Source organism: Pristiophorus japonicus, chromosome 7 (genome assembly GCF_044704955.1).
Source record: "Pristiophorus japonicus isolate sPriJap1 chromosome 7, sPriJap1.hap1, whole genome shotgun sequence".
NCBI classification, from domain to species: Eukaryota; Metazoa; Chordata; class Chondrichthyes; family Pristiophoridae; genus Pristiophorus; species Pristiophorus japonicus.
Window position 1 is genome coordinate 6772625 of NC_091983.1, and position 24543 is coordinate 6797167.

General features: G+C 42.3%; 1 protein-coding gene across 4 annotated transcripts in view; it reads left to right on the forward strand.

Moving 5' to 3' along the window:
• The window catches only part of smap1 (small ArfGAP 1), a 351079-nt gene that overhangs the window by 206593 nt on the left and 119943 nt on the right, over positions 1-24543 (forward strand). For all 4 annotated transcript variants that reach the window (XM_070884738.1, XM_070884739.1, XM_070884740.1 and 1 more), the window contains one exon: positions 7502-7574. In XM_070884738.1, the coding sequence (XP_070740839.1) occupies positions 7502-7574 (73 nt within the window). The remainder of the gene's footprint in view (positions 1-7501; positions 7575-24543) is intronic.

The following is a 24543-nucleotide window of genomic DNA, read 5'->3' on the forward strand; positions in this document are numbered from 1 at the left end:
TCAACACGGTTTTATGAAAGGGACAAATCAACGTATTTAACAAATCTTCATTTTTTGAGGATGTAACGAGCAGAGTAGATAAAGGGAAGCCAGTAAATGTAGTATATTTGGATTTTCAAAAGGCAATCGACAAGGTGCCATGTAAGAGGTTGTTATACAGGATTAGGGCTCATGGGATTAGCGGTAATACATTGGCATGATTTGAGGATTGATTAACGGACAGAAAACAGAATAAGGATAAATGGGTAATCTTCGGGATGGCAGGGTGTAACTAGTGGGGTGCTGCAAGGATCAGTGCTTGGGCCTTAGCTATTTGCAATCTATATCAATGACTTAGATGATGGGACCGAGTGTCATCTAATATATCCAAGTTTACTGACGATGCACAGCTAAGTGGGGAAGTAACTTGTGAGGAGGCTGCAAAACGATGGCGACCCAGTTAAGTGATTGGTCAAGAAGGTGGCAGATGGAGTCCAATGTGGGGAAGTGTGAAATTATCCACTTTAAGAAGAATGGAAAAGCAGAATATTTTTTAAATGGTGAGATGAGTAAATGTTGATATTCAGAGGGATTTAGTTGTCCTTGTACACGAATCATAAAGTTAACATGCAGGTACAGCAAGGAAATAAGAAGGCAAATTGTATGTTGGCCTTTATTGCAAGAGGGTTGGAGTATGAGTAAGGAAGTCTGGCTGCAATTTTATAAAGAAAGAAAGACTTGGATTTCTATAGTGTCTTACACGACATCTCAAAGCGCTTTACAGCCAATGAAGTACTTTTTGGAGTGTAGTCACTGTTGTAATGTAATATAGAGCTTTGGTGAGGCAACACCTGGAGTATTGTGTACACTTTTGGTTTTCTTACCTAAGGAAGGATATACTTGCCTTGGGGTGCAACGAAGGTTAATTAGATTGATTCCTGGGATATGAGGGCTTATCCTATGATGAGATTGGATGGAATGGGTCTATATTCTCCGGAGTTTAGAAGAATGAGAGGTGATCTCATTGAAACATGTAAAATTCTTAGCGGGCTTGACAGGTTAGGTACTGAAAGGATGTTTCCCCTGGCTGATGAGTCTAGAATTAGGGGTCACAGTCTCAGGATAAGGGGTTGGCCATTTAGGATTGAGATGAGGAGAAATTTCTTCACTGAGGGTTGTGAATCTTTGGAATTCTCTACCCCAGGGGATTGTGGATGTTCAGCCGTTAAGTATATTGAAGACTGAGATCGATAGATTCTTGGGTACTGTTGGGGTAAAAGGAAGGCTTCTCTTCCTCGGTGTGGACTACCTGATATATGTAATCGACACGTCGCCCTCCGTATAACGACCATGGAATTAAACAAAAAACCGTAGGTTCATCCGGCTTTATTTCGAGCAAATGCAAGGGAGGGTTCAATCATGGAACCTTCAAAATACAAGAGGTTTAGAGTATCATTTATACAGGTTTTGGAGAGGGGCTACCCTCCTACAAAAAAATCATTGATGGCTCTATTGCTATCGGCGGGGTTACATTGATTTGTCAACTCTTGTCAGACTGGCTCTGAGTGGCACATGCAATTGTCCATCTCCCATCATATGTTAATTGTGTTATTCCATGATTTGCACTTTGCCATAGTCTATATGACGCCTGCAGTAACTGTTCCCAAAATACTGGCTTTCTTATCTCTTCCTCAGAGACTTTGAATCAAAATTGTAACTGCTGACTTATGTGTTATTAAGGTTAAGGATTGAATTAACCATACAGTTTTAATTCATTATAAATGTGCCATACCTACATAAGCAAGTGTTACATACAATCATCGATTCCTCAGACCCTCCTAATACTGATTAGTTCACTACCTTCAGCACTGTGTTCTGACCACCTGTCTGCTCTTTGCCTGCTATATCCCTTACAGGTTCTAAGGGAATCAAGGGATATAGGGATAGTGTGGGAAAGTGGAGTTGATGTCGAAGTTCAGCCATGATACTGAATGGCAGAGCAGGTTCAAGGGGCCGTTGTACTTGCTCCAGCTCCTATTTCTTACGTTCTTCAGGACAATCCCAGTGATCTGAACTTAATATCACATCTTTTGCATATGCTCTCACGTGCTTCTCCAGTGTGGACTGAAATTTTTAGTGAGATGAGGGCAGATATGAATCGTTGAGCAGCTTTATTTTGCGGACAAGAAATGAATGGAGGAAGAGTTGGAAATAAACTGCACTGACCGTATAGTTTTCATTTATCTCCTTTCATGGGCTGATTTTGTTTTTGTTTTCACCTTTCTTTCGAGACAAATTCTAACTGCAAAAACTAACCTCCTGCATCTTGGCTTTCAGCTCCAGGCACAGCTCTGCACCTGGCAGTGTCTTCTTTAATGCCATGTGCCAATTTTTCTTTTTGTTCCCAACAAGTGGGAGGGCCATCCCTCTAACCTCTCCATTAGGTGCTCCGTGAGTAGGTCCATCAATAAAACCAGTGTAACTCTCCTCCCCCTTTGGAGTGTGGGTCTCAAGAAACCATCTCCAGCTGTTCCCAACATGAATCGGGACAGTCTCGGGTGAATGAATTGACTCTCTCTGTCTCTGTTTGCAGGCAGCAATGAGCTACAGCATTTGGCAAACTGGCTCATCTTTAAGACACATCTTCAGTGCCTGGCCCATTAACAAATAAACTCGAAGCTTGAAGCTGTTCGTATATTAAGTCTGTGCGAATCGCTGGTGCGGGAGTTCAGGGCTTGAGATTTGTGAAGCGAGGAAGTCCAACAGCTGTATCTCGCAGAAATTTGTTTTAGTGGACTTTGGTTTTTGCAAAATATAATTTTGGTCATTTTTTTTCTTGTCAAACATCAACTTCCCACATTTTACCAGTGAAAAAGAAGAAAAATTATCCAACAAATTCCAACATTTTTGTCAGATGACATCTTTAAAGGAGAACCCAAACCCGTGGCTTTTTTCTCTTGTTCATTTCAATTGATGAAAAGCCTGAACCCGTTGACATGTTGAGAATCAAAAGGGCCATGATTACTGCAGTACATCACTATTACTCCTTTAATTGGTGCATTCAGAATAACAGTGATGGAATAAATACTTTGATCCTGTTTTAGATTCATCTTTTCAGTTGAAACATTTGAATAGATTTTGGTCAGAGCTTAAAAATTCACTTTGTTTTTACATGTTAAAATTTAGGATTCCTCCGAGTTCAAGTCAATCGTTGGCCCGTGCAACCCAGGGCTGTCGTTTATGCCGTGTTAGCTGATCTTTGCCGAGATGGCATTAAGGTCACTATAGTTGGCCTCAGTGCCCTGGGTTAGAGAAAAATCAGCCAGCATTCCTGCTCCAGTTTAGTATTCGGTGATGACTGCTGGAAGAACAGGTGTCATCATCTGATCAAGGCAGTTTCTGTGTGGCTGGGATGCATTCTGCAGTCAAATAGCCATGTTACATTCACCACGATTGTTCACGCTTGAATTAGGCCACTTTGGTGAGATACAAGATAGCATTGTTTTCCTGTGGAACCTGACTCCACTGAGGAGTCATTGGCTTCATGCGAGGAAAGGCGAAAGAAAATGTTTCCATATTTGCCAGGCTTTTTATTTCCTTTTTGGAGAGGCTCCTAAGTGTGCATTCTGTATTTTTCTAATTCTAGCTAATGTTTATATTCATCGGTTTCCCTTTCTCTTAATTGGTTAGCATCAATTGATCGGTATCAGTAAAAAGATTTTACTGTTTCTTATGTTTAAGATTTTAGGTGAAAACTGAGTTAAGTCCTCAGTCGCCTCATGTATCTCGGTTTGTGAAAATAGGATAACTTGTGGTTAACTTGGTTAATACCTCACACCTGACCTTCTGCAACCTGAGTTTTTTTTCCCTATTGTGACATTAACCAAGTAATTAAAGACAAGGCAAGCAAATCACACATATAAATCCGAAATCTGACACAAGGTGGCTGAAGTATTTAGAGTGCTCGTCAAGCGATTTATGTACAAATTTACAGTATTCACGAAGGATACCATAGAATCATACGCACAGCAGAAGGTCATTCGCACCATCATGTAAGTGCCTGCTCTCGGAAAGAGCTACCCAATTGGTCCCACTCCCCTGCTCTATCCCCACATCCCTCCAAATTTCTCCTTTTCAAGTATATATCCAACTCTCTTTTGAAAGTTATGATTGAATCTGCTCCACCACCCTTCCAGATAATCATAACTCGCTGTGTAATATTATTTCTGCTCGGCTTCCTCTGGCTTTGCCAATAATCTTAAAATCCGTGTCCTGTGGTTATCCACCCTGCTGCTAGTTTCTCCCTATTTACTCTGTCAAAACAGTCAATTTTAAACACCTATTTTTTTTCTTTTATTAAATTTATCCTTAACTATCTCTGCTTTAAGGAGAACAATCCCAGCTTCTCTAGTCTCTCCGCATAACAAGTCCCTCATTCCTGATACTATTCTGGTAAATCTCGACTGCACCCTCTCCAAGGCCTTAACATTCTTCAAGTGTGGTGCGTAGAATTAGCTACAATACACCAGCTGAGGTTTATCCAGTGATTTATCAAGGTTTGGCATAACTTCTTTAAGTTCTGTGCTCTCTCAAAGCCATGCTTTTTTTAAACAACCGTATCAACTTGACCTGCCATCTTCAAAGAATTCTGAATGTAAACCCCCAGGTCTTTCTGATTCTGCACCCTGTTTAAAATTGTACCATTTTATTTTATACTTCTCCCTCCTCAGTTTTCCTTCCAAAATGCATCACTTGGCAACTCTTCACATTACAGGTACGGTAGCACAGTGGTTATGTTACTGGACCAGTAATCCAGAGGCCTGGACACGAGTTCAAATCCCACCACGGCAGCTGGGGAATTTAAATTCAATTAAATAAATCTGGAATAAAAAGCTAGTATCCATAATGGTGACTATGAAACTACCGGATTATTGTTAAAAACGTAGGGAAGGAAATCTGCCGTCCTTATCCGGTCTGGCCTATCTGTAATTTCAGACCTACAGCCATGTGGTTGACTCTTAACTGCCCTCTGAAATGGCCTAGCAAGCCACTCGGGTGTGTTCAAGAAGGCAGTTCACCTCTGCCTTCTCGAGGGCAATTAGGGATGGGCAATAAATGCTGGCCTTGCTGGCGATGCCCACATCCCATGAATGAATGTAAAAAAAAACTTCTCTCCAGTAAATTTCATTTACCATGTGTCTGTCCATTTCACCAGTCTGTCTGCTACTATCCTCCTTTTTTTTAAACCAATAAGGGAATTAAGGGTTAAGGGGAGCGGGGCGGGTCAGTGGAGCTGAGTCCACGGCCAGATCATGCACGATCTTGTTGAATGGCGGAGCAGGCTCGAGGGGCTAGATGGCCTACTCCTGCTCCTAATTTTTATGTTCTTATGCTCTCCTCACTGTTTATGCCGTTGCCAAGCGTTATCCTTCGCTAACGGTGAAATTGATCCCAAGTCCAGGTATCAAATAGATATCAAACAAAGCAGTGGTCCTAATACCGTCCCCTGGGGTTCACCATTGTACACTTCCCTCCAATCTGACAACTGCTCTTGGCTTTCTGTCTCTTGGCCAATTTTGTATCCATGCTGCCACTGCTCCTTTAATTCCAGGGGCTTCAATTTTGCTAACAAGTCTATTATGTGGCACTTTATCAAACTCCTTTTGAAAATCCATATACACAGCAACAGTCGCACTACCCTCATTAACCGTCTTTGTTATTTCATCGAAGAACTCAAACATGTTTGCCAGACACGATTTGCTTTTAATAAATTTGTGTTGGCTGTGGTAGATTTTTTAACTATTTATATAAAAAAAAAATGTTGTCCCAGTTTATTGTCTTGAAGTTCCCCCACGGCCGGTGTTCAGCTGACTAGCCTGTAGCTACCTGGTCTATCTCTCCCCTTTTTTTGAACAGGAGCGTTTTTGCACTTCAAAAAATGGGTATTACCAAATTGCACACCTGGGAGGATAAACACCACCAATTTTATGAGTTTGGGCAGGGAGTGCCTGAATTCCTGCTTCATGATCCTTATGTGCAAATCTGTAAGATGCATCCTTCCGTGTTTAATCTACTGATATTCTGTGTACAGTTATGGACCAAAACAGACTACGTGCTGTCATATCATTAATGATTATTATCAAAAAGGGAGAAAAAAATGGGATGCCCTTGTGCAGTGTTACAATTTGGATTTTTCCTCCACAGTAGGGCATGGTTCTGCATCCTTGGCAAAGGATTAGGTTTATGAATGAAATAGTGACCAACTTTTTTTTTTAGTGTTGGGCCTGAAATTTCCTTTTAAAATGGAGAGTGCATGAAATAATTTCCCTGGAATTTTAAAGGTGGTTCTTTGATATGAAAGGATTTCATTTAAGGTCAAAGGTACTTTATTTTTCCATTAATATTTGTTCATAGAGAATTGCATTGCAACAACAGTTATAGGTTGATTGTTGATCTTCAAGAACATCATTGATATATAAATATGGATACAACTTATTTTCACTATACAATTATGGTTTAAAACACAAAACATTAAGAGTTGAGCCCGACTTTAGCAATCCACACAGTAATGAAGAGCTTGTGGCAGCCCAACAGTTCATAGTATTAGTACATCAAACCTCATGTTCTGGCTGCCACCAAGATCACCTGCTTCCACTACTGCAACACCTCCACCCTTCCTGAAGCCCGAATCCATACATTCATAACTCGAGACTTGACTTCTCTATCACCCTACTAGCTGGCTGCCTAAGGGTCGCCCTCCATAAATTACAACTTATCCAAAATTCCATCAACCCATACTGTCCTGCTTGTCCACTACTCCAATCTATGCCAACATACATTAACTGCCTATCCCCAAGCAAATTGATTTTCAAAATCTTTATGCTTATCTACTCATCCTTCCATGGCCTCACCTCAACTTATCTCTGTGACCCCTTCAATCATGACTACCCAGTCTGAGCCTTTTATTCCTCGAACTGGTCTGGTCTCTCCGTTCAAGCCTTCCTTTGTTCCACAGTTGGCCATAGAGCTTTCATCTACAGTAGCCCAACTCTTAGGAACTCTCTCCCTAAACCGCTCCACCTAGCTTGCTCTGTTAATTGCAGAGATGGCCACAAGCATGGTCAGTTAGATAGACCTTCCACAATTTTGCACTTGCTTACCTCTGCAAACTTTCCCTCGAGGGGGCAGGGCCCATTGTTACTCCTCTTGAAACACTTATGGATTTTTTCTTAAGTTAAAAATGCAACTTTATTGTATGAATGCACTATGCATCCTAATGGTAGGTTGTGGGTTCACCCCTCTGACTGAGCAAGAAAAAATTTGGAATTGCTGTGCAATCAGCCAGGAAAGTGTTGAAAATAATGTGTTGTAGATCAAAAAGAGGGGATTACATGTGGCTATAGAGAGACCAAAATGAGAGAATATGATCTTACAATGGCTGCAAATGTTTATCTTTAAGAATTGTTGCATTCGGATTATCTTAATGAGCTGTATTAATTCATATCTGCTTTTAATGGCACAGAAGAAAGATCAATTGGACACCAGAATGAGCCCTCAGAAGGTGGCACAATCCACCATCGATCTATTAGGACTGGGTGAGTAATGAATATTCAAGTTTGATTGTGTAAGATATAACACAACCTTTTACTGAAATGAAAATAACAATTCTTCTTAGCATCAATAGTCATTGTTGGCTAAACTTGAAATGGCACAGGCAGTCGTCAGATGAGCCCACGATGCGACAGTTCAGGCAATAAAACACCCGTGCATGTCTCGAACTGCAGCTTAAGAGTGTGAATAATGAGCTCCTAAGGGAAGGAATTTCTATCAAAGTGATCTCTAAAGACACATTGTATGTGACATTTCAACATTCACAATACAAAAGATTTTAAGATGGCTAAGATAATAGGCAGATTATAGAACTGCATATGAAGTGCACACTTTGAAGCAGATTGTTTTCAACAGATGTTGACTAAGTAACTAGCCATTTTTTGACAAATTATCTTCCTTTCTATCTGAATTATAATTTGGCCCCGTGTAATGGAAGTGTAAGTTATTTTTAAAAATCTTGAATACATATCTTTTCTGGCTGTCAATTGTTTGTCTTGATTTTGAACTGGCTTGTTACGTTGTGCATCAAAGCCATATTTGTCTTTGTTTATAAACATCCTCATTTTATCTCTTCTTGCTATTTCTTAAGCTGCGCCCATTGTCTATCACCGTGATCTTAAAACATCTGGCTGTAAATACCACTACAGACAGAACACACACCAGTTCAATTCAAATCAAATTAAGGATTTTTTTCTCCCAAATTAATGGCACATGAACGAAGGTGTTCATTCGGTAGCCTGAAGTGCTGAAGAGAGAGATGTTTCTTGTATTCAAAATTCTATAGTGGTTGAGAAATGTTGGTGAAAAGTGATTGTGTTTTTGAACTTGGTACAGTGGAATTATGAAAGAAACTATGACTTCTTCAGCATTGAAATTCTCAAAACCAACCTTCCAAAGAGGTGAAATAAAATATCCACTTTGAAGATGTGCAGAGCTGCTGTTTTTTATACATTGACTAAATTTGTTCTGAACTTTATTTTCCACTTTTAATTGACAAAAGTTATTGAATTTTTTTCACACTTCATTTTGTAAAATTACAAACTTTGCTTCAGTTTTCACTTTCAGTTGAATCTCTCAACACTTTTTCAATTTTAATTGTCTATTCAGTAAAACCTTTTTTTAACGAATTTTGTGCCCAGTTTAGGGTACCCCTATTTCCAATTTTAATTTAGGTATTCACTGAACCCACCCCTTAGTTTACTGCATGGAAAACTGTACAGTTAACATCTGTGTCAGCTCGCAGGAGTGCTATCTGTAAGCCCTTATTGGATATTGCCATATTTATTGTGACATTCTAATGGGGCAATTCTTAGGACTCGCCCTAGTTTTTAACCTAAGGTCACTTTCCAGTTTTTTGCGTGGAAGGAAAATGGTTTGGTTTATTTTATCCACCATCGCACAAATCATAACTAATTAGTATGTTACATAGAATTACATTGATATTACAGCATCAAAACAGCCCAACTAGTTCGTTTTGGTGGCTATCCTCCACGTGATCAGTAGTCATAATCCCATGTGCCCATTCAATGCCGATGGTCGTTTATTCCCCATTCCGTCAACCACCAATCTAACCTAGCCTTCCATGTTGTCAAGGTCTTTGCTTTAATCATTAGCCGTGGTTGTGCAATTCACAGCCTCACTACCGACTGTTTTTTAAATTAAAAAAATATCCCCTCCTCTCTTTGCTAAATCATACATTTATTCTTAAGCGAAATGCTTAGGCAGTATTGACAATTACTTGTTTCCTCGGGTGTAAGGCTACAAGTTGTTAGTTTTAGTCTGTCTTTCAAGTCAAAATGAATTGGTACCAGTCCTGGGTCTTTATACAGTACAGAAGTTAACATGTGCAGTGCCATTCAACCGCAATATCATGACCGCACTTTGCACGTGTTCAGGGCTCAATTTCCCCAGAACCTAACCAGCTGGCCTGTGCTCCTACACCATGTGAAGGATGCATGCCAGTTTTGTACATTGTGGTATTGACATGTTTCAACAATTTACATATATAGGACATCCTACCACTGAATCAATTTGTCTTTTATTGTAATTAAAGTGTTTCCTGTAGGTTTGCAAAGGGAAGAAACTGCACCCTGACTGGTGGGGGTCAGGAATGGTTTGTAACTTTTGGATGGCATAGCTTCATTTCCACCACAAAATAAGCTCAGTTACAAAGCTATTAATTTTAGGAACAAGGCTATTTTGTCACGGCTAAATCTGGAGTTGTGCTAACTATCCAAACAAGATTAATTTGCATTTATACAAGCACCTTTAACGTAGTAAAACGATGCGAGGAGCGTTACCAAAAGAAATTCGACAGAGCCACGTGAGATATTAAGAAAGATGACTGAAAGATAGGTTAAAGGTTTTAAGGAACATCTTAAAGGAGGAGAGAAGGCCAGAGAGACTTGGGGATGGAATTAGAGCTTGGGGCCTAGGTAGCTGAAGGCACAGCGCTAATAATGGAGCAATGAGAATCGGGAATGCACAAGAACCAAAATTGAGGAGCGTAGAGTTCTCCGAGAGTTGTAGGGCTGGAGGAGGTTACAGAGATATCGGAGAGTTGTAGGGCTGGAGGAGGTAACAGAGATATAGTGGGTTGAGGCAACGGAGGGATTTGAAAACGAGGATGAGAATTTTTAAATTAAAGCATGGCAAATTGGGAGCCAATATAGGCCAGTGAGCACAGGGGTGATGAGTGAACGGGATTTGGTGCGAGTTAGGATATGGGCAGCAGAATTTTGAATGAGTGTGCAAGGTAGGAGGCCGACCAGGAGAGCATTGGAATAGTCGAGTAGAGGTAACAAAGGCATGGATGAGGGTTTCAGCAGCAGATGAGTTGAGGCAGGAGCGGAGACGAGATATTGCAGCAAGTAATGTGTCTTGAAACAGCAGCCTCAAAATGGCTGAAGATGATGGGCTTTGTATGGATGTTTCAGGTTTTCTCTCTTTCTCAAACTTGGGAAATATAAATTTCATAAAATGAATACATATCTGAAGCACGAAATTTAAACTTGTGCAAACCTTTTAGGAAGTGAGCCTCACTGGCACTAAGCTCCTTGGGTTTCAGGTTATAGCATCCAATGTTTAATTGGGCGCCTGCCTGTCTGTTGTTTGAGGAGGATTTTCTGAGGGGGGTAGTTCAACATCTTCACATGCTAATTATTACTGTCTTTTCTTGTGTTTGCTTATTTCTATATGCCATTAAGTAGATTATTTTTAATGATGCATGTTGAACCGTGTGCACAGAACTTTGTTACGTTGTTCTTACTGGAGGCCATGGTTATATTTGTATATTGAAATATAATTGTCTGGCCAGATACAAGATGCTGCTGCTGCCTGAGTAAAACTTTTTTTTCCTGGGGTGTGCAGCTGCTTCTGTCTGAATTACTGATTTATCCTCCAGACTGTCACTGGGTCTCTTAATATTATGTTCTTAAAGGCTAAGAGACCCGAGTTCGAGCATCAAATTATAGAAGGTACTTGCTTTTCTCCACAGGACGGAAGTGATTGTTCCTGACAGAACATGAAAATGTTTTTCTGGGATGGATAGGTGGCTCTATCTTTATTCCTTGTCTTATAGGTATATGTGCATGGGGGAGAGGGGAGAGCTTGGCTTCCTCTTGTATGGCTCTGGTCGAGTATTATCAATGTGTTGCAATGGTGTAACCCAATTGTCCTTGGATTGAACCTTTTACTCTAATCCCACAAATCCAATTCAAGCATTGATTACGCTTTCTCCCTGAGCTATTGAAGTCTGAGGTTCTGGCTTGTAAGATTAGCTCGATTGGGCTCTCTGACCACACTCCAATGATGCCTTCCTTGATGGTGCCGGGGTTCCTGAGGAGGTTAAGCAAATGTTCTCTCAATATCTTCCCCCTCAGTGACCCTCCAATCCTTCTTCAGCTTTTTGGAATGTTCAATTTTTTTTTTTTAAGAACGCTACAATCATCTACTCTACTGTGAAAACTGACCAAGATGTTACTTTACAATATTATTGTCATCTTTATCTCCAATGTAGTATAGGTTTCGAAGTTCAATTCAACGAGCAGATTGTTAGTCAGCCAACAAAGCAAATTGAATACCGTAGGTCTTTCTTGCCCTTCATGATTACCATAGGGAATTGGGTTGCCTTCTGATTTCTATTATTGAAGAACTAAGTTGGCATACAAATGCTTGTTTCTTTGAGCACAAGGATAAATTGGTATATTCTCTGAGGAAGCAGCAAAGTGATGGGGCCAACCTAAGATATGTCAATCCTCTTGGAGAAAGAAGTTGTCATTAGTCCTGATGTTACTCAGAATTTCAGGTTTTATTACCTTTTTATATATCAGAAGCCAAGACATCCTTTAGTATTACTGAGGACTTATTTCACTCAGGGTCTCTATGCCAAAATGAAGCAAGATGTATGGCTTTAGAGGCGTTAATCACTGGCTGAGGTGTTATAATCTACTTTTAGGTTAATGAGGTTGCTGGACTGGATGTTTTTCCTGCTGACTTACAAAAAAAGTACTCTCAAATTGGCTGTTGTATTCTTGAAAATGTTTAATGAAATTACCAATGCTTGTTCCATCCTCAGTCGTTGGGAAAATACCTTGACTGCTCACTGAAAAAGGGCAAGGACCCCTGTGAAGTGGCTCCTACTGGTCTATTTCTCATTTAAATTATAAATCAAAACTCTACACACAAAGTCTTGCAACTGATTTGAATGATCAGGTTTCCAAATTAATTCTCCTTAATAGTGTGCAAAGCATTATTGTGATGTTCCTGGCAGTTTCTCAACATCAGATATTTCCTGACTGCATCAGACGAATCTGAGCTGATCCAAGGAGGTAATGTTGTGAAGTCTTTGACAGCATGAAGTGGCCTTTGTTGCAAGAGCCCACGAAGCCATGAGACTTGGAGAAATGTTTACCAAATGGACCACCTTGCATAGGATAGACAGCACAGAAACAGATCATTCGGCCCAGTGAGTCCATTTATGCTCCACTCGAGCTTCCTCCCATCTTTCTTCCGCTATGTCTATCAGCATAACCCTCTCTTTCCTTCTCCCTCATATCGTTATCTAGCCTCCCCTTAAATGCATCTATACTATTTGCATCAACTACTCCCTGTGGTAGCGAGTAGTTTACCACTCTGGGTAAAGAGGTTTCTACTGAATTCCCTATTTGATTTCTTGTTGACTATCTTATATTGATGGCCTCTACTTATGCTCTTCCCCACAAGTGGAAACATTCTCTCTCTATCCACTTTGTCAAAACCTTTCATAATTTTAAAGATATCTATTAGGTCTCAAGTGAAAAGAGATCCAACCTGTTCATCCTTTCCTGATATGTATATCATCGCATTTCTGGTATCACCCTTGTAAATCTTTTCTGCACCCTTTCCAGTGCCTCTATATTTTTTTTTATGGTAACCAGAACTGTACATAGTGCTCGGAGTGTGGTCTAACTAAGGTTCTATACAAGTTTAGCATAACTTCACTACTTTTCAATTCTATCCCTCTAGAAATAAACCCTAGTACCTGGTTTGCTTTTTTTATGGCCTTGTTAACTTGTGTCGCTACTTTTAATGATTTGTGTATGTGTACTCCGCGATCCCTTTGGTCCTCTACCCCACCCAGACTCTCACCCTCCAAGTAATGTGACCTCCCTACCAAACTGTAATATCTCACATTTATCTGTGTTGAATTTCATTTTCCAATTATATGCCCATTCTGCACGTTTATCTTTTAACCAATAAGGGAATTAAGGGTTACTGGGAGCAGGCGGGTAAGTGGAGCTGAGTCCACGACCAGATCAGCCATGATCTTATTGAATGGCGGAGCAGGCTCGAGGGGCTAGATGGCCTACTCCTGTTCCTAATTCTTATGTTCTTATGTTATTAATGTCCTGTAATTTTTTTGCAGTCCTCCTCAGTATTAACTACCCTCTTTCCTCCTCCCTCCCCCTCCAAATTTTGGTATCATCTGCAAATTTAGGAATTGTGTTTATGATTCCCAAGTCTAAATCGTTAATATAAATGGTGAACGATGGTGGTCCCTGCACTGATCCTTGTGGAACAGAACTACCCACCTTCTGCCACTGAATAGCTATCTTTTACCCCTACACTCTGCTTTCTCTCTTGAAGCCAGTTAGCTATCCATTCTGCTACTTGTCCCTGACTCCGCATTCTCTGACCTTGTTCATCAGTCTATTAGGGGGTACCTTATCGAAGGCCTTTTGAAAATCTAGATAAATTGCATTTACTGCATTAACATTGTCTATTCTCTCTGTTACCTCTTCAAAAAAATTCAGAGGTTGGTCAAACAAGACTTTCCCCTTTGAAATCCATGCTGACTATTCATTATTAAAATTTTGGCTTTTAGATGTTCTATTTTCTCTTTTAGTAGGGATTCTGTTATTTTATCAACTGTTTCTTGTACTCTTGCCCCACTCAGCTGTTGCTGATGAGATTACATAGTCTTCATTTGGATTTTCCAAATGTAATTGACAATGATATTTATTGCTCCTACTTTTTGCCTTAAATTGCTAGCTTCCAGCATTTATACTGCTCTGGAGGTTTGAGGGATTCTTGTGGCAGACGAAGAAGGGAAAATAGCCATGTATGCAGACAATGTTTTTCTAATATCTCTAAACTGCCTTGCGCACACTGTGTTGGAATGTATTCAGCATTAAGCTGTTCTGTTGAGCAGTTGTACCAAGTCAGAAACTGTGGTACCTGGGTAAACTTTGCCATCCACTGATCACGATTGTTTCTGTTTTTAGGACCAGCTCAGGCTTTCTGTATTTGCACTCTGGATTTGTACCATTTATAGGCCCCAAGTTTCCACATGATTTGCTCCTGATTTTTAGGAGCAACTGGTGTAGAACGGAGTATCTTCGAAATCGGAATTCTCCACATTTAGTTTTCTGCAGTTCTAGTCAGGTAGAACAGTTTCACTTTGGAACTGAATTTTTTTCTCAAAAGGGGGCGTGTCCGGCCACTGACACCTGATTTGAAAGTTTCCACAGTGAAAACATACTCCAAACTAACTTAGAATGGAGCAAGTGAGGTTATCCACTTTGGTGGTAAAAACAGAGAGACAGACTATTATCTGAATGGTGACAGATTAGGAAAAGGGAAGGTGCAACGAGACCTGGGTGTCATGGTACATCAGTCATTGAAGGTTAGCATGCAGGTACAGCAGGCGGTTAAGAAAGCAAATGGCATGTTGGCCTTCATAGCGAGGGGATTTGAATACAGGGGCAGGGAGGTGTTGCTACAGTTGTACAGGGCCTTGGTGAGGCCACACCTGGAGTATTGTGTACAGTTTTGGTCTCCTAACCTGAGGAAAGACATTCTTGCTATTGAGGGAGTGCAGCGAAGATTCACCAGACTGATTCCCGGGATGGCGGGACTGACCTATCAAGAAAGACTGGATCAACTGGGCTTGTATTCACTGGAGTTCAGAAGAATGAGGGGACCTCATAGAAACGTTTAAAATTCTGATGGGTTTAGACAGGTTAGATGCAGGAAGAATGTTCCCAATGTTGGGGAAGTCCAGAACCAGGGGTCACAGTCTAAGGATAAGGGGGAAGCCATTTAGGACTGAGATGAGGAGAAACTTCTTCACCCAGAGAGCGGTGAACCTGTGGAATTCTCTACCACAGAAAGTAGTTGAGGCCAATTCACTAAATATATTCAAAAAGGAGTTAGATGAGGTCCTTACTACTAGGGGGATCAAGGGGTATGGCGAGAAAGCAGGAATGGGGTACTGAAGTTTCATGTTCAGCCATGAACTCATTGAATGGCGGTGCAGGCTAGAAGGGCCGAATGGCCTGCTCCTGCACCTATTTTCTATGTTTCTATGTAAGTGAAGATTTTTGTACGCTTGAAAAAACCTTGTCTACACTTTAAAAAAATTAGGCGTCGGGAACGAAGTGGAGGGGGGAGAGGGGGGGAAGGGAAGTCATTAAATTCTACAATCAATCCTTAGTTATACTTATACAAATATTATACAAATAAATCCAACCTGAATAAAAATTTGTAAGCAAAGAAAAGATTAAATAAACCATGTTCCTACCTGTGTGAAAGTGCTTCAGGCAGGCCTTTCAGGCAGCGGTGTGGCGTCGGTCTCTGGGGCAGGCAGCAAGCAGCGCTTGAGGCAGCAGTGTGGCGTCGGTCTCGGGGGCAGGGGCAGGCAGCACGCAGCCTTGGTGCTTGAGGCAGGCCTTCATTCCCCGTGAAGATGCAGCACCCGGACGGACTTGAGGCCATTCGGCCATGGGATTGCAGCGGCGTCAGTGGCTGGCTGGGAGCCGAAGAAAGAACAGCAGCAGCCTTCGAGCTGTGAGGGGGACTGACTGAGGCCATTTGGACAGGGAGAGGCAGCCACATCGACATCTTTATATTTAAATTTGCAGACTGGGTGCACCACATATTATGCAATGGTTTGCTTCCTCATGCAAGACATTCTTTGTTCTTGGTGGAAATTGATCCATTGCAAAGTTGAATTGGCACTTTTATTTCTCCAAACACACAGTCCTTAATTTGCAGGCACCAGTTCTGCAAGTTTAGCAGTGAAAAGCTGAACTCACTGATTTCAGCAGGTGATTTATTCAGCAGTGCTGCTAAAAGCACTCCCTCACACACAGAAATATCAAGAAAATTAAAATGCAAGCCTTTGCAGGGGTCCAAGAAACAAATCTTCACTTTTTCTGCAGCACTTTTAAAAATGGCCGAGTGCCAATGTTTACTTCAGACTGCGCGTGCGCGAACGTTCCAACGAAGCCTCATTTAAATTGTACCCGCCCCCTACTACTTACAAAATCGACGCGAGTGGTAGGCTCCGCCCCCTGTGCGCCGCGCCAAGCAGACATCGAGCTCCAGAATACCGCGTTTTTTTTTTTTTTCAGGCGCCGTTTTCGGCACGAGGAACAGGCGCCCAGCTCTGAGGGGCGCCTTTTTCGCCGCGTGTGGAAACTTGGGGCCATACTGTCTTAACTATCCCCTCACACTTGAGACAGTTTGTGCGAGCACGATGGTTTGGACTTAGCTTTTTCCCCTTGGACAAAGTCAGTGTTTTAAAAAATAAATATTCTGTGTTTATTACAAAGGCTTCCTGTTCCTCCTTTTCATTGCACCTTTTCATGGGATTGGATCAGAAGGTCAGAGTTCATGATGGATGTTAACAGGTCAAGCTTGTGTTCAGTCTGAGCTAGCTTTCTCGTCGTCTGTACAATTTGTGGATTGTTACAAACTTGTACTTAGAAACATAGAAAATAGGTGCAGGAGTAGGCCATTCGGCCCTTCGAGCCTGCACCGCCATTCAATGAGTTCATGGCTGAACATGCAACTTCAGTACCCCATTCCTGCTTTCTCGCCATACGCCTTGATCCCCCTAGTAGTAAGGACTACATCTAACTCCTTTTTGAATATATTTAGTGAATTGGCCTCAACAACTTTCTGTGGTAGAGAATTCCACAGGTTCACCACTCTCTGGGTGAAGAAGTTTCTCCTCATCTCAGTCCTAAATGGCTTACCCCTTATCCTTAGACTGTGACCCCTGGTTCTGGACTTCCCCAACATTGGGAACATTCTTCCTGCATCTAACCTGTCTAAACCCGTCAGAATTTTAAACGTTTCTATGAGGTCCCCTCATTCTTCTGAACTCCAGTGAATACAAGCCCAGTTGATCCAGTCTTTCTTGATATGTCAGTCCCGCCATCCTGGGAATCAGTCTGGTGAACCTTCGCTGCACTCCCTCAATAGCAAGAATGTCCTTCCTCAAGTTAGGAGACCAAAACTGTACACAATACTCCAGGTGAGGCCTCACCAAGGCCCTGTACAAATGTAGCAACACCTCCCTGCCCCTGTACTCAAATCCCCTCGCTATGAAGGCCAACATGCCATTTGCTTTCTTAACCGCCTGCTGTACCTGCATGCCAACCTTCAATGACTGATGTACCATGACACCCAGGTCTCGTTGCACTTCCCCTTTTCCTAATCTGTCACCATTCAGATAATAGTCTGTCTCTCTGTTTTTACCCACCAAAGTGGATAACCTCACATTTATCCACATTATACTTCATCTGCCACGCATTTGCCCACTCACCTAACCTATCCAAGTCACTCTGCAGCCTCATAGCATCCTCCTTGCAGCTCACACTGCCACCTAACTTAAGTTTGTTGTTGCAATATTCTGTGCATAATGTTTTTTTTTTCACATTTCTATGTAATTCATAATCTTAAACGGGCAGTTTAGATTAAAACCTATGGTCACTGGGACTGTCACAATTTTTTAATTTTTCAAATTAAATAAAGGACTTAAAATTTCAACTTATTTAATTGAACAAGTTGTTGCAGGGCTGTGTATGCTTTTTAATTTTAATTATGTTTGCAGTAAGTGAAAGTGTCACTAGTTCTGCATAGAGCTTGTCTGATATGGAACAGCTACGGTATCGCCCAATTACCTGTTTGCCAGGCTCAATATAGTCATTAGTATCAAAGCAGCAGCAAGTAGGGAGATATGCAGCAGAGTAACTCTGCTGTTTTACAACTGAGCATCCACCTCCTCGAAATCACACGAATGGAGCTTAAAATTGAATCTGCAGCAGCATCAATCAAAGACGAAAGTCATTTACATTATTTCCGGTCTATTTTATACACAGGCATTTGAAGCAGTTTGCAAGAAACCTGCACAAGGCAACATGTTAGCACATTGAATGCACGTTGAATCTCCCCAGTCCAGAACTCTCTGGTCAGGAAACATCCGTGGTTCAGCATCTGTGTTGGAACTGCCGCTTTCCTGGACCTGGGCTTGGAGCTCACTGTTGAGCGTTCCCGTGACGCTCAGCATCTCGCTCTGCTTCTTCATTGTGGAATTGTGGGACTTGATGGCGCAGTGAAGTGGGGGGATCAGACCTGAGACAGACAGAGAGAAATGACCAATCACCAACATTCCCCGCCTCTCCTCCCTCACTCAGCGATCACCAGCACTGGCCCAAGACCGAGTTACAGACAAATCTTTTCAAAAGATGGAGAGCGCTGGGGAACGAGAAAAGGAAAAAGCACCTAATGGCGGGCGCAGTGATTGAGGAGGGGCTGACCACCATCCATCAACTGAAGAAGCGATGCTCGAGTAAGGTGGTGAATATCACGCTCTCAGAAGAAGAAGAGTGACCTACAGAAACTGATCCAGCACAGCCAGTAGGAGAGATCTGTAATGGATATTGACTCTGCTCCATCGAGGATCCGGCCGTCTGACAAGATGGAGGTGGAGGGGGGCGGCGGCGGCAAGAAATGGAAAGACGGAACGGTCGTGAACATGGAAATGAAAGAGTAAGAAATCATGGAGGAGTCGAGATGAAGAGAACAGGATAAAGTATACACGCGACGATGTTGGACGGTAACTGCTGCAGCCCAGGTGCTGAGTTTGGCGATGGTGAACGAAGAGAGTCCTTGAGGACTTACTGTCATGATGTGATTGCCGGCACTACACAGCTTGGCTCCCCAGAGATTTCCTCAACTCTGTGAATGTCAAATTATCATTTGACTGATTTGTGTGCACAAACTGAGCTACCGTAACTGGAAATAAAGAAACGATTATTGATAATACCAAAAAGAAACCAACCTCCCGTGGTTTGGAAAATTCTCTCTTCTGGCACCGGTCAGGTCCCGAGGGTGCCGGACCAGAGAGGTGCAACCTGTACCAACATGCACCACTGCAAAGTATCTATCTATGTGGCTCAGCGGTAGTAATCTCTCATCTTTTGGGAAGGTTTCGTCTATTGGATGAGATGTTAAACATCGAGTGAATGTAAAAGAATGTAAAAGATTCCATGGCACTATTCGAAGTGGCCAATATTTATCCCTTAACCACATTACTAAAGCAGATTATCTGTCATTTATCTCGTTACTGTTTGAGATTGTTCAGCAGGGGTGCTCCCTCGGGAGCTGCCATCCCGGCAGCCATCTTGAACCAAAAACCGCTGGAAGGAGTACTTTGAAGATCTCCTCAAACAAGACTCTGTCTTTGAGTGTTCTCGACTCCATCCCGCAGCATGCTACTCGCCACCACCTCAGTAAAATCCCAACACTGCATGAGGTAGGAAAAACCATAAGGCGGCTTCGGGAGCGGATAGAATCCCTGCTGAGGCACTGAAGTATGGCAGAGAGGCACTACTGGCGCGGATACATGACCTGATCTCTCTCTGCTGGAGGGAGGAGAGCATGCCGGGAGATCTAAGATGCAGTGATCATGACCATCTTTAAAAAAGGGGACAAATCTGACTGCGGCAACTACAGAGGAATCTCCCTGTTATCAGCCACTGGGAAAGTTGTCGCTAGAGTCCTCCTCAACCGTCTTCTCCCTGTGGCCGAGGAGCCCCTCCCAGAGTCACAGTGCGGATTTCGTCCCCTAGGGGCACAACAGACATGATTTTTGCAGCGCGACAGCTACAGGGAACAGCGCCAGCCCTTATACATGGCCGCCTTCAACCTTACAAAGGCCTTTGACACTCAACGGCGAGGGTCTATGGAGCGTCCTCCTCCGTTTCGGGTGCCCCCAAAAGTTCATCACCATCCTCCGCCTTCTCCACGATGACATGCAGGCCGTGATCCTTACCAGCTGATCCATTACAGACCCAATCCACGTCCGGACCGGGGTCAAACAGGGCTGCGTCATCGCCCCAACCCTCTGCACAATCTTCCTCGCTGCGATGCTCCACCTCATAGTCAACAAGCTCCCCGCTGGAGTGGAACTAAACTGAAGAACCAGTGGGAAGCTGTTCAACCTACGCTGCCTCCAGGCCAGGTCCAAGACCACCCCAACCTCTGTCATCGAGCTACAGTAGATGGATGACGCCTGTGTCCGCATATAGAGGCTGAACTCCAGGACATAGTCGACGTATTTACTGAGGCGTACGAAAGCATGGGCCTTACGCTAAACATCCGTAAGACAAAGGCCCTCCACCAGCCTGTCCTTATTGCACAGCACTGTCCCCCAGCCATCAAGATCCACGGTGTGGCCTTGGGCAACGTGGACCACTTCCCATACCTTGAACCTCCTATCAACAAGAGCAGGCATTGACGACAAAATCCAAAATCCTCCAGTGCGCCAGTGCAGCCTTCGGCCGCCTGAGGAAAAGTGTTTGAAGACCAGGCCCTCAAAACTGCCACCAAGCTCATGGTCTACAGGGTTGTAGTAATACCAGCCCTCCTGTATGGCTCAGAAACACGGACCATGTATAGTAGACACCAAGTTGCTGGAGAAATACCACCAACGATGTCCTGCAAGATCCGACAAATCCCCTGAGGACACACGCACCGACGTTAGCGTCCTCGACCAGGCCAACATCCCCAGCATCGAAGCACTGGACCACACTTGATCAGCTCCGCTGGGCAGGCCACTTAGTTCACATGCCAGACACGAGACTCCCAAAGCAAGCGTTCTACTCGGAACTCCTTCATGGCAAACGAGCCAAAGGTGGGCAGTGGAAACATTACAACGATGCCCTCAAAGCCTCCCTGATAAAGTGCAACGTCTCCCCTGACACCTGGGAGACCCTGGCCAAAGACCGTCCGAAGTGGAGGAAGCGCATCCGGGAGGGCGCTGAGCATCTCGAGCCTCGTTACCGAGAGCGTGTGGCAAACCTGTCCCACCCTCCCTTACCCTCAACGACTATCTGCCCCACCTGTGATGGGGACTGTGGTTCTCGTATTGGACTGAACATGGGTCCATAAGTGGCTGTAAAGGATGGAAGCAAGTCTTCCTCGATTCCAAGGGACTGCCTATGATGATGATGATGATGATTGTTTGAGGTGCCTTGCTGTATGGATACTGCGTTTCCTGCACTTCAAAAGTACTTCATTGGTTGTAAAGCACTTTAGATCGTTCTGAGATCATGACGAGTGTGATGTAATGCAAGTTCTTTCTTATTAGAATCATGGTCAGCAGCTGGTTCAGTTCTCCTGTGCTGCTGAGCATCTGATTTGTCCACATGGGAGAATTGGAGAGAGGGTTGTCGGTTTTGCATACTTCAGAGTAGCATTATTAGACACTTGAGTAGATTGCTCTTCATACTTTGACCGGGAAGGATGAGTGAATTTATCATGGTCAAATATCAGTACAGATCAAGATGCTTCTTATGTACCAGTGGGCTATGGAGCAGACTGTTGTGCAATTCTGACCCACTCCATCACATGCCTAATAATATTTATCTGTTGAATGTGCTGGCTGCAGGCTAGTGGGAATTGTCAAGTTGACAAAGCTGCCTCATTTGTAAGTAGAATGCAGAAGGAAATGGCAAGAGAAGCCAGGGGAAGAAATTCTGTTCTAAGTGTCTGTTGGAGGGGGGAGGGGGTGAATTCTCGTAGTTTGATATTAACGTTTTTCCACAATCGTTTGACTATATCCCTGAGCTATTGTTTACATAGTTGCTACTGGTGCAGTATTTATCATTCCTGCATTTTCAATTTGGGCATGTTTGTTGGAATTCTTGTTCTTGAGAAAACTGGGTCACAACAGTTCTTTGGGCGGGATAGTAGCAGGTATGTATCATTCATCTACATGGGCTGTGCTACTGTTTCCGCTGCCTGTTTCAAGAAAGTTCAAGTATTAAAATGATCAAAATCCTCCAAGAAAATATGCAATCCTTCGATATAAAAATATTGTAATTTGTATTTAGTTTTTTTAAGTCTAGTATTAATCCATTTGCTCGTATAAAAAATCAAAACTGCAAGGTAGAGCATTTGAACCAGGTAGTGAGAAGGGACAAGTTAAAGTACTTAAATGAGGAGAAAAGCTATGGCAGAACAGTGTTAGGAATGTAGGAATAGGAGTTGGCCATACAGCCCCTTGAGCCTGTTCCTCCCATTCAGTTAGATATTGGACAATCTGTACCTCAACTCCATTTACCTGCCTTTGATCCCTATCCCTTGCTTACGCATACCCTTCAAAGAAAACCATTGATCTCGATCTTGAAAATTTCAATTGACCCAGCATCCACAGTCTTTGTGTGGGGGGGTTCAGATTCCCACTCTGTGACCTAGTGCTTCCTGATTTCACTCCTAAATGGCCTAGGTCCAATTTTAAGATTGTCATTGTGTTCTAGATTCCCTCACCAGAGGAAATAGTTTCTCTTTATCTACTGTGTTCAATTTCTTTATCATTTTAAACATCTTCTGAACTCGAGGGAATAAAAGACAAGCTTATGCAATCTGTCCTGATAATTTAACCCTTTTAAGCCTTGGTATTTTTTTGTTGAGTCTGTACTATTCCCTTCCAATATATATCTCCAGTATATAAGACCAATATATCTCCTGAGGTGTGGTGCCGAAAACTAAATGCAGTACTCTGGATGCTGTCTGACCAAGGCTCTGCACAACTGAAGCATCACTTCTGAATTCCAACCCCCTTGAGATAAAGTTCTGCATTCCATTAGCCTTTTTGTACCTGTGCACTAGCTTTTAGTGAATTGTGTACATGGATACCGAAAAGCCTTTACTTTTCCACAGCTCCTAGCCTCCCCATTAAGACAATGTGTTGATTTGTCTTTTTCAGATCGAAGTGGATGACCTCATTTTTCCACGTTGAACTCCATCTACCATAGTTTTGCCCGCTCACTATATCCCTTTGAAACTTCCTGCTCCCCTCCGCACAAATTACTGTGCCTCCTAACTTAGTGTCATCTGCAAACTTGGATATGCAAATAACTATTCTTTCATCAAAGATGTTTATGCAACTCCTGTTCCACGATTACCTCCAATTCCGTGCACTTTCAATCTCTTGTGCGGAACTTTATCAAAGGCCTTCTGGACATTCATATATACACAGCAGCCAGTTACACTCCCCTATCTACCTTGCCAGTGACCTGCTCAAATAATTAAAGTAAATTACTAACAACTAGATTCTTACAACTAAGAACCATGCTGAAGTTCCACCTAAAAGAGGAAATTGAGGTTACAGTATGGACCCCAATTGGCATAATACATATTGATGGATCAAATTTAATGGCTTCACTATTCCAATGTTTGGTGTGATTTTACTCGTGCCTGTATAGGGGAACAAGAAGAAAATAGGAGTAGCAAAGCATAATATCTAGGTTGTGGTGAGGGGACTAACTTTGGGCATAGTGGTGAACATTGAGAGCAGGTGTTCAAAACAATTCTTAAGATGCTTATCCCTTTCATCCCTTGTATGAAATGCTTGATCACTCACAGAAGTCCCAGTGAGTCAACAACCAAAACCATTGCTCACTCTATTTGCTCGATCAACCAAAGTAGCAAATCAAGCGATGAAGCTGGAACCAAAATATTTGCAATAAGCTTTTCTGCCGCCATTTGTTTGAAGATTTTAACTTAAGCTGTTGTTCTACAAGTAAAGTAGCAAAAATATTGGGAAGCAAATGGGTCTTGGTATAATTGTGATTTGGGAGGAATCAAAATTTTAGCCAAATTTGATGTCCCTTTGACTAAAACATTGGACTCAAATCAATTTGAATTGTTTTTCAATGAGACCCTTCATCTTGGAGTTAACAGTCTGTCAACACTGAGGAGTTGTAGCAGTGAGATGTATGATCATGGAGTCAAACAGATTGCAAGCTCAAAACTGTATTTTAAAAAGAAAAATAGCTTGTGTTATTGAGCCATAATGAGCTAGACTTGACCGGTCTGAATATAGTATAAGGCTAATCCAATAGTCCAGGTAAACTGCTTGCATTGAGAAAGTGACGGTTAATAAAATTTGAGCCAAATATTTTCCAGGTAACATCTGGTCAGTCTACAGTTTTTTGTTTTGTTCAAAAAGTTGCAAGAAATGTAATTATTTTACATAATTTTATCCAGTATAAACAAAGTTTACTCTCTGTCTCTAACGCCCAGGATCCCATGTGCTTTTTTAACTGCTTTGTTAACCTGTTCTGCCACCTTCAAAAATTTATGCCCAAACACTGCCTTACATACACTCCTTGCACT